General features: G+C 48.2%; 1 protein-coding gene across 3 annotated transcripts in view; it reads left to right on the plus strand.

Annotated features, from left to right (window-relative positions):
- Positions 1-6,841, plus strand: part of LOC133462638 (tubby-related protein 4-like) — a 36,348-nt gene extending 29,507 nt beyond the window's left edge. For 2 of the 3 annotated variants that reach the window (XM_061743976.1, XM_061743973.1), the window contains 2 exons: positions 1,133-4,575; positions 5,693-6,840. In XM_061743976.1, the coding sequence (XP_061599960.1) occupies positions 1,133-4,575; positions 5,693-5,809 (3,560 nt within the window). In that variant the 3' untranslated portion in view covers positions 5,810-6,840. Of the gene's footprint in view, positions 1-1,132; positions 4,576-5,692 lie in introns of all 3 variants that reach the window. The other variant, XM_061743975.1, reaches the window with a different exon arrangement.
- The last annotated feature ends 2,963 nt before the right edge of the window (positions 6,842-9,804 follow it).

Below are 9,804 nucleotides of genomic sequence, written 5' to 3' on the forward strand. Positions count from 1 at the left end.
AGAAAGTAATTTCCAGAAGTGCTCCTGAGCCCATGCAATGATTTTCATTAAAGATTCACAAATATTTTTAATGCCACCTGAGAGCCGGGAGAGTTCATGTATCCGGTTTTGGTTTTGGTGCACTCGATCATGTCCCCTAATTAGTTGCATTCTGCTCCTCCAGGTGTTTCTTTTTAGTACCACTTACTTTTCCAGCCTTTTATTGCCGAGTCCTGTCTTTTTTTGGAGACTATTACTACCACCGAATTCGAAATGAGCTAATAAATGAGCTAATAAAATGGGTTCATGAGATTTACAAGTCATTTAATTGTCTTTATTTACATTTTATATACAGGACTGTCTCAGAAAATTAGAATATTGTGATTTTCTGTAATGCAATTACAAAAACAAAAATGTCATACATTCTGGACTCATTACAAATCAACTGAAATATTGCAAGCCTTTTATTATTTTAATATTGCTGATCATGGCTTACAGCTTAAGAAAACTCAAATATCTTATCTCAAAAAATTAGAATATTCTGGGAATCTTAATCTTAAAATCTTATCAACTTGACACCGACCCCCCCCAACCGAACTAAGTGTCCTTGTCAAATGTATTTATTAAGTGTTGAATGTGCAGTGTCTACAGTGCTGTTAAAACCGTAAGGCGGGGAGTGCCGGGCCACGCGGGACAATGCCCCCCACGACCCGGACCCCCCTCCCCTTCGCCTATGTGCGTATGAATCGTGTAGGGGGGGAAGGAGGGGGAGCAGAGGCCGAAGCCAGGAAGCAGGACCAGCAGAGCCGGCCCTGGAAAGACGCCCACGTTCCCCCACCGGCCATCCAGTAGACGGGGGCCGGCCCTCCGCAGAATAAAGACAATTAAATGACTTGTAAATCTCATGAACCCATTTTATTAGCTCATTTACTAGCTCATTTTGAATTCGGTGGTAGTAATAGTCTTCAAAAAAAGACAGGACTGGGCAATAAAAGGCTGGAAAAGTAAGTGCTACCACAATATTTTTACCACTTTACCACGATATTTAAATTTTCTGAGACAGTCCTGTACATTTTATATAGCAAAACCACAAAAATATTGACTTCTGACTGTCTTTCCGTCTGACTGACAACTACATTGTGCTCTTTTCAAGTGATGGGGCCGTCCGGGGTGTCTGGAGATAACCCTCCCTGCACCGTCAACATTCCCATCGCTCCCATCCACAGCCCGGCTCAAGCCATGTCTCCAACTCAGAGTATCGGCCTGGTTCAGTCTCTTCTTGCTAATCAGAACATCCAACTCGATGTCTTGACCAATCCGACGGCCACAGCTGCAGTAGCAGCTGCGGCGGCGGCAGCCTCCGCCCCTGCCACCGATCACAGCCAGGATGCCGTCGCCACACCTTACCCCGTGCCGAGTAGATACTCAAACCCTGGCCAGGGCATCTTCAGTGGGATGGAGATGGGTCCCCTTCTCCCTGGTACTCTACCTCCTCCACCGCCTCCTCACCACCTGCCGCCGCAGCCGCACTCGCAGCGCTCTCATTCGCAGACGCTTCGCCAGCCGCCGCCTAAACAGTCGCAGCTGCAGCAGCAGCAGAAAACTCATCACCATCAACAGCAGCAGCAACAGCACCACCATCAGTCCCAGTCGCAGCAACAGCTGCAGCTGCAGCAGCAACAGCTGCAGCAGCAGCAGCACCAACAGCTGCAGCAGCAGGTGCACCACCAACAACAGCTGCAGCAGCAGCACCAACAGTTGCAGCAGCAGCACCAACAGCTGCAGCAGCAGCACCAACAACAGCTGCAGCAGCACCAGCATCAACAGCTGCACCTCCAGCAGCAACAGCACCAACAAGACCAGGTGCAGCAGCAGCACCAACAGCAGATGCAACAGGGCCAACAGCAGGTGAGCAGCGGCCACCAGCTGCAGCATCAGCATCAGCATCAGATCCAGCAGCAGCAGCAGCAGATGCAGATGCAGCACGAGCAGATGCAGCAGCAGCAGCAGCAGATGCAGCAGCAGCAGCAGCAGATCAGGCAGCAGATCCAGGAGATGAGGCAGCAGCAGCAGCAGCTGCAGCAGCAGCATCAGCAGATCCAGCAGCAGCATCAGCAGATGCAGAGGCAGCACCAACAAATGCAGCAGCAGCTGAAGATGCAGATGTCGCTGCCTCCTCCTCCATCCGGCTATCCGACCATTTCCCTGCAACAGGTCCATATCCTTCCTCAGATGCCGCCCCCTTCGACCGACCCGAGACTCGACAGATTGGAGCATGCGCACACGCTGAAGCCCAGCCTCCCGCGGACTCTACCTCCCTCCTTCGCCGACGCAGACGGGTCTTTGGAGATCCAGATGAGGAAGGTAAACCCTCCCCCACCCTACCCGGGAACTGTAGTGTCTGCTGCTGCAGCTACAGCAGCTGCTACCCCTCAAACGCTCGTCACCAACTGTGACAGCCCGAGTGTCCTGGCGCCTGATCCCTGCCTGAAGAAGGACGAGTTTTTGCTTCACCCCATCACTCTGCAATACCCAACACCTCTGGGGTACGAGAGGATCACAACCTTCGACAGCAGCGGCAACGTGGAGGAGGTCTGTCGGCCGCGCAGGCGCCTCATTCGCAACCAGAACACGTACACCGTCCACAGCATCGGGGGGTCGGCCACACTCAAAGTCACTTCCTCAGACAGCAAAAAAATTCAGCTCCCGTACAGCTCGGCAACTCTTAGTCGTCTGTCCGTCCCTCGATACTCCATACCCAGTGGAGACCCCCCTCCTTATCCCGATCCTGCCAATCAAGTGACCGCCACGCTCCCTGCGCCTCAGAGGATCAACAGCAACCTGATTCACGCCACCCTACGTCGTGACCGCAGAGACACGGGGCTCAAAGTGCCCCAGATGATGGAGAGCTCCCGGACACTCCCCACCAAGGCCAAAATGAACAGTGCATTATCGCTCTCCTACCAGCAGAGGGCGCCCACCGCATTGTACACGTGCACGCAGTGCAGCAGCAACAGCAGCAGCACCAGCGTGAGCGTGAGCGGCGGTGGACCCACCAGCAGCGGGATCGCCGGTGGCACGGTGGTGAGGCAGGACTTCCCGCCGGGGAAAGGAGCCCACCACAGCACCATCATCGTGCACTCCAAAAGTGCCTCGCCGCTGGCGTCCCAGTCGTCCTACAGCCTGCTTGGCACCATGGACAACAGCCGGGACAGAACCGTGTACGTCAACTCTGCCTTCACGGAAGACGAGACTCTGAATCAGCAGTGTCACCTGGAGAAATCGGTGCGTCAGCTGACTCTGGCCGACGTCAGCTTGACAGTCAAACGCCCTCCGCCTTACCAGTGGGACGCCTCCGCCGCGGACGACTTCTGGCTGAGTGCGGACCAGACCATGCTAGCCGCGCCGCCGGGGCCCCATAAACCGCCTCCGCTCATCATCGGCCAGGGTCAGCACCTGGACATGTCTCGCCTTCCCTTCGTCCTCACGACCAAACCTCCCGCCAGTCCTGGCACCGGCACTCTGGCCTTCCCGTCGGGGTACCAGATCGCCCTCTCGCCGTTCCCCCCGAGCGTGGGCCACGGCGGCCCCCCGCTGCAGACCTTACAGAATCCCCCGCCTCAGTGTCCTCCCAACGAAGTGGTCACCCCGGTCTCTTTTGCTCAGCAGGACCCCGGTTTAGTTTTGCCGCCAGGCTACCCCCCTAACCTGGCCAACCTGGCCTGCTGCCCCCTGCCGCCCCTGTACCCCGGAGCCAGCTCATGCGCCGGCCTCCAGCTGCACCCCGTCAGCCTCCACCCCTGGAACCCTTATCCCTGCCCGCCGCCCCTGCAGGACCCCCCGGCGCCCCCCCTGCCGACCAAAAACCATCAGGTTTTAGAGAAGCCGATCCTGTCCCCACCTCCGCCCACCGCTCCGCCGCCACCGCCTCCCTTGCCGCCGCCTCCTCCGCCCACCGAGTTGCTGCCGTCCAAAAGTGCCGCGGAAGATCTAGCAGAGTCTTCCAACGGCTTCCCGGAGCCGTCGTCCCTGAACGAGAGCCCCGTCCCGCAGGAGAGCGAGCGCTTCAACAAGAAGAGCCGCAAGCGGCTGGACAGCCGGCCGGACGAGGCCAACGTGCCCACCGTCTCCGAGGGCCGGTCCAGGAAGGACGGGCGCGGCGGGCTCCCCGACTTCAACAGCCTCATCTCCAGCCCTCGGCTCGGGAGCCGGGAGAAGAAGAAGCCCAAGGGGCAGAGGGAGCAGCCCAACAAGACGAAGAAGATGAGCCGGACGGCCAACGAGTTCCAGGACAGCTCGGAGAGCGAGCCGGAGCTGTTCATCAGCGGCGACGAGCTCATGAACCAGAACCAGAGCAGCAAGAAGAGCTGGAAGAACAAGCGCAGCCTGCGCATGGCCAGCGAGCTGGAGGAGATCAAGTGCCGCAAGGCCAACGAGAGGGAGGACCGCAGCCTCGGCAGCCAGGGGTTCGTCTACGTCATGGCCAATAAGCAGCCGCTGTGGAACGAAGCCACGCAGGTGTACCAGCTGGATTTCGGCGGCCGAGTCACTCAGGAGTCGGCCAAGAATTTTCAAATAGAGCTGGACGGTAGACAGGTACCGTGGCAAACTTCTGTAGTAGTCTGACCACTATTTTCAGCTTTATAAATATGATGATTTCATGAAATCGTTCTCCATGACATTCTCTAATGTCTCCCATTTCGATGAACAGAGGCCCGGTCCCAATACTCCCACTACCCCTACTTTTCAGCCCTACCCCTAAATTTTGCGCGTTCCCGTGAGGGTAATGGTGTCCCAATTCCTCTTTTCACCTAGTGGTAGTGGCTTAAATGAGGGTTAGGGGGCATCAATCTAGCCCTTCAGAGCGAAGGATTTCAGATGCTCACTAGCTGACCTAGGGCGGGAAAAATTTCCCAGAATGCTTTTCGTCGTCATTTGCGGACTGAATAAAAAAAAAAACATGGCAGACATTTCTTATTCTTTAGTGAATAAAATCAATATTTTGAGTTAGTTTCTGCATAAAAATGCGTTTTGATTACATTTCTAGAAATATATATTTTACTTTCATAATATTCACTCAGTGAATGTACATAATCACTCGCTTGGTTGTTGTTGCAAAGTCTTTTTCAAACCTCGCCAGAATAAAGGCTGATTTATGGTTCCACCAACGCAGAGCCTACGGCGTAGGTTACGCGGCGACGCACGCCGTACCCTACGCCGTAGGCTCTGCGTCCGATTTAACGCGGAACCATAACTCAGCTCCCGAGCCGGCAGGCAGTTCTCATTCTGAAATTTTTGGATCAAATTTCTTAACAGGCGTTATTTGGATAAACTGAGCCCACGTTGGGGATCTTAACGGTTACTTTTACGCCTGAAAAAATATTTAAACTTAATAAAGTGGCATATTAACAGCGCTACAGCGGAAATTAAAACTCTTTTAGCTCTGGGCTTCCTGATATGGAGTGACGAGTGACGTGTGCAAACGTAACTACGCAGTCACTTACATACCCGAACGTAAACCACGCAGTGACGTAGCAAGCAAAATTTAAGGTGGTGCTGAAAAGTAGGAGTAGTGGGAGAATTGGGACAGGCCCCTGGGAAGATTACAAGTGCCCTAAAATATGTCCCTTCTTTCTTAGGGCTAGTGGTAGAAAGTAGGGGGTGTATTGGGATCGGCCCTTAGTCTCCCTCTTCCTCTTCTTTGCTCCTCCAGGTGATGCAGTTTGGGCGGATCGATGGAAACGCCTACATCTTGGATTTCCAGTATCCTTTCTCGGCAGTGCAGGCGTTCGCTGTGGCCTTGGCCAACGTGACCCAGAGGCTGAAGTGACGGGATTGTTGTACCGTTGCACCGTTGTTGTACCCCACTCCGACATGCGGGGGAACAACCGAGTAACTGAAGTCCAGGTTTGGGTGTACAGATGAGTCGCAGCCCGTGGTTTAAACGTCTTTTAGGTCGGTGTTGATGGAAACTGTCAGTTTCTCCATCATTTCTCCAGAATCTTCTTTTTGTTTTTAGTATTCAACAACTCTTTGATTTTCAAAAATGCCCAAAAAACAACAACTTTGTGGTACTTTTGAAACTTTTCAGGAGGTTCAGTGCCATGTTTCAACTGCAAAGTAATACCCGTACAGTTGTATCTGCAATTCAGAATATATCGTGTCACTAAGCCATCCCTCGTGAGATGTGACACCTTCTCAACTGAATCTGAAGTAATTTAGTGAGCTTTCTTTCTTTTTTATTTAGATGTATTTATTTATTCGGTCAGTGCAACGTGAAGGTCGGAGCACAGATTTGCTATCGCTCCCATGTTTTCTGTCCCCTCTAAGAAGTGGTGCAATGAATGTGATCAATCATATTGTCATAATTAATATTCTGAGGCATTTATATTCATTTTGTTTTCATTTTGCAACATTTTTTTCTTCAAACGCCCTGCCCCCCTCAGCGCTGGGTGAAGTGATCAGTAATGCATTAAGAGAGCCAGATGTGGCCCGATGTGTTCGGCTGACGGAGAGCCGTTCGCATTCGCTCTGAATCTTTTTAACTGGGTGTTCATGACACTACTTGAATTCTGCATTTGAATGTGAAAGTCCTGTAGTTTGCCTCTATGAAAATCAGTGCTGCTTTAGATACGTAGAGCTTGTGTGCAGCGATGCCACCTGCACAGAACCGGCATCGTACCTGCAAAAAAGGAAAATACAAAGCTGCTTGCCCTGTATAGTTCAGCAAGCGGCCTCGCGTCACTATGTGCTTAGAAAATGCGCTTATATGTTCCTAATTTCATTATTTTTGTACTTCACCTTTGCTTTGACATGGTACATTGAATTTTGTGACGTCTTACATACAGGACTGTCTCAGAAAATTTGAATATTGTGATTTTCTGTAATGCAATTACAAAAACAAAAATGTCATACATTCTGGATTCATTACAAATCAACTGAAATATTGCAAGCCTTTTATTATTTTAATATTGCTGATTATAGCTTACAGTTTAAGAAAACTCAAATATTCTATCCTATCTTATCCTAATAAAAGGCTTGCAATATTTCAGTTGATTTGTAATAAATCCAGAATGTATGACATTTTTGTTTTTTTAATTGCATTACAGAAAATGAAGAACTTTATCACAATATTAAAATTTTCTGAGACAGTCCTGTACGGAAAAAATGAATGAATAAATAAATAACGGCAACACAAATCTGCAGAGGTATGTGGTGTCTTCACAGGTTGCTGAGATGAACTGTCAGATGTAGATTTGGTGCTATTGTATACAGAAGCCAACGCTAACCATGTCTGAACATGTCTGAAGATTTGTTATTAGAAGATAATTTTATCGGGAAAGTCATTCAAGGGAAGATTTGAATAAGGAGCATTTCATCATTCAACTTCAGCAACAGCGTGCGTCCGTTATCAGCAATACTGCCTAACGATTAGTGCGCTGCCAGAGTCCACGTCCCTGATTTTGTGATGGAAACAGGAACAGGACCAAAGGTGTAGAAAGATCTGTAGGCTGACCACAATCTAATAAAAACATATTGTTCTGCAGGTTGGGGTTGTTTGTTGTTATTTCTTTTATAAATGCTTCCATTGTCATTTTGCAGTAAAAAAAAAAAAAATTAATAAAGGAAGAATTTTGAAGTGTAATATGTAATTATGTCAATAGTTTGGAACAATTATTACAAATGTTTAATACTGCAGCTTTGGAGAGAAATGCAACAGTGCTGGTAGACATTTGTGGTTTAAGATGTTTATTGGCACAATTACAGGACTGTCTCAGAAAATTAGAATATTGTGATAAAGTCCTTTATTTTCTGTAATGCAAAAATTTCATACAATCTGGATTAATTACAAATCAACTGAAATATTGCAAGCTTTTTATTATTTTAACATTGCTGATCATGGCTTACAGCTTAAGAAAATTCAAATATGCTATCTCAAAAAATTTGAATATTTGCTAAAATGCTGGCTAGGCGCCTGGAGAGGGTCCTTCCAACTATCATCGCTCCAGACCAAAAAGGGTTCGTAAAGAACAGACAATCCTTTCACAATGTCCGACGTCTGTTTGATATTCTGTATTCATCGACAACCTCTGATGACCCTGAGCTGGTCATTTCTATGGATGCCGAAAAGGCGTTTGACCGGGTGGAGTGGCCCTACCTGTTTTACACTCTGAAACGTTTTGGCTTTGGCGATACATTTATTTCTTGGATCAAACTTTTGTACACGTCCCCCTTTGCTTGTGTTCGCACGAACAATGACTATTCTGACTATTTCTCCCTCAGTCGTGGTACCTGTCAGGGCTGCCCACTCTCTCCACTACTTTTTGCAATTGCCATTGAACCTTTGGCGGTAGCCCTCAGGTCCAGTCAGATGGTTGGCATCTCAAGAGGGGGCATAGAACATAAGCTGTCCCTATTCGCGGATGATCTCTTGGTCTTTCTTGCTAGTCCTGATAAATCTATCCCCATTGTACTATCAGTGTTGAGAGATTTTGGGCATGTCTCCGGTTACAAGTTGAATCTGCATAAAAGCGAACTTATGCCGGTTAATGCGGTGGCCATTGCTGATCCCCTTTCCAATTTACCATTCAGAACATCGCTGGAGCACTTTAAATATTTGGGCGTGTGCATTACGAAGAATTCTTCTGAATTATTTAAGAGTAATTTTTCTCCTCTCTTAGCTAGGCTGACCCAGGATGTCCATCGTTGGTCTGTGCTGCCTCTGTCTCTCGCTGGTCGTATAAATTGTGTTAAAATGACTGTGCTGCCCAAGTTCTTATACCTATTCCAGTGCATACCTATTTTTCTCCCTAAACAATTTTTTCACTCTCTGGATAGCTTAATCTCACAATTTATTTGGAACAAAGGCACCCCTAGAATCAGAAAAGACATTTTACAAAAGCCTAAACAGTTTGGGGGCCGGGCTCTCCCCTTCTTGCTTTACTATTGGGCTGCGAACATAAGAGCAATGTTGCACTGGTGCCACCCCGACAGCCAGTCTCCATCATGGCTGCAGGTTGAGGAAGCCTCATGTAGTCCCCCTTCTTTGCTGGCCCTGCTGTGCCTCCCGCTGTCATTGTCACCGAATTATCGGTCCAGTAGTATTGTGGTGAAAAACTGCCTTAAAATCTGGAATCAATTCAAGCGACACTTTGGACTTAAGGAAATACCTATCTTGGCACCAATTCATTCTAACCCTCTATTCACTCCATCTGTTATTGACAGAGCTTTTTTGATCTGGAAAGATCTAGGGATTGTTTCACTAAAACAGCTTTACTGCTGATGCAATTAGCTACGAGTGCAGAGCAAATATGGTGTAACAATCTGACGGTCTTTAACAGCTGTTTGAGGTGGAGCGTTGGGAAACATTACTATCTGCCATTTTAATTTAGATTCTAGTTAACGGTTTTATTCTATTTAGATTTTTGGTTTGTTTGTGGTGTGTTTTGCTCGGATGGTGTCACATCTGACTGAATACTTTGGTGAAAATTAGTCAGTTTGGCGTGTTAATTAGATTAATTAATTACACTTAATTAATGCATTATGAAAATTAACGCAATTAATTATGAGTGGCAAAATGCGCGAGCATATGAAATTTGTCCCATTTAGGGGCCCGTAGGCCATTTCGCACCTGTGTTGCTAGTCAAACTAACAAAGCAGTGACAGATCTGGGGCGAGATTCACCAATATGTTCTTAAGAAATGTCTTAAAGGAGCTGTATGTAAGAGCAATAATAAAACGAATCATAAAATGATATGTCAACAGACATTTAAAAATCATGTTCATTTCAAATACTTATGTCACTGACAACAGCACTCAAGCCAG

This window comes from Cololabis saira, chromosome 16 (assembly GCF_033807715.1).
Source record: "Cololabis saira isolate AMF1-May2022 chromosome 16, fColSai1.1, whole genome shotgun sequence".
NCBI lineage: Eukaryota > Metazoa > Chordata > Actinopteri > Beloniformes > Belonidae > Cololabis > Cololabis saira.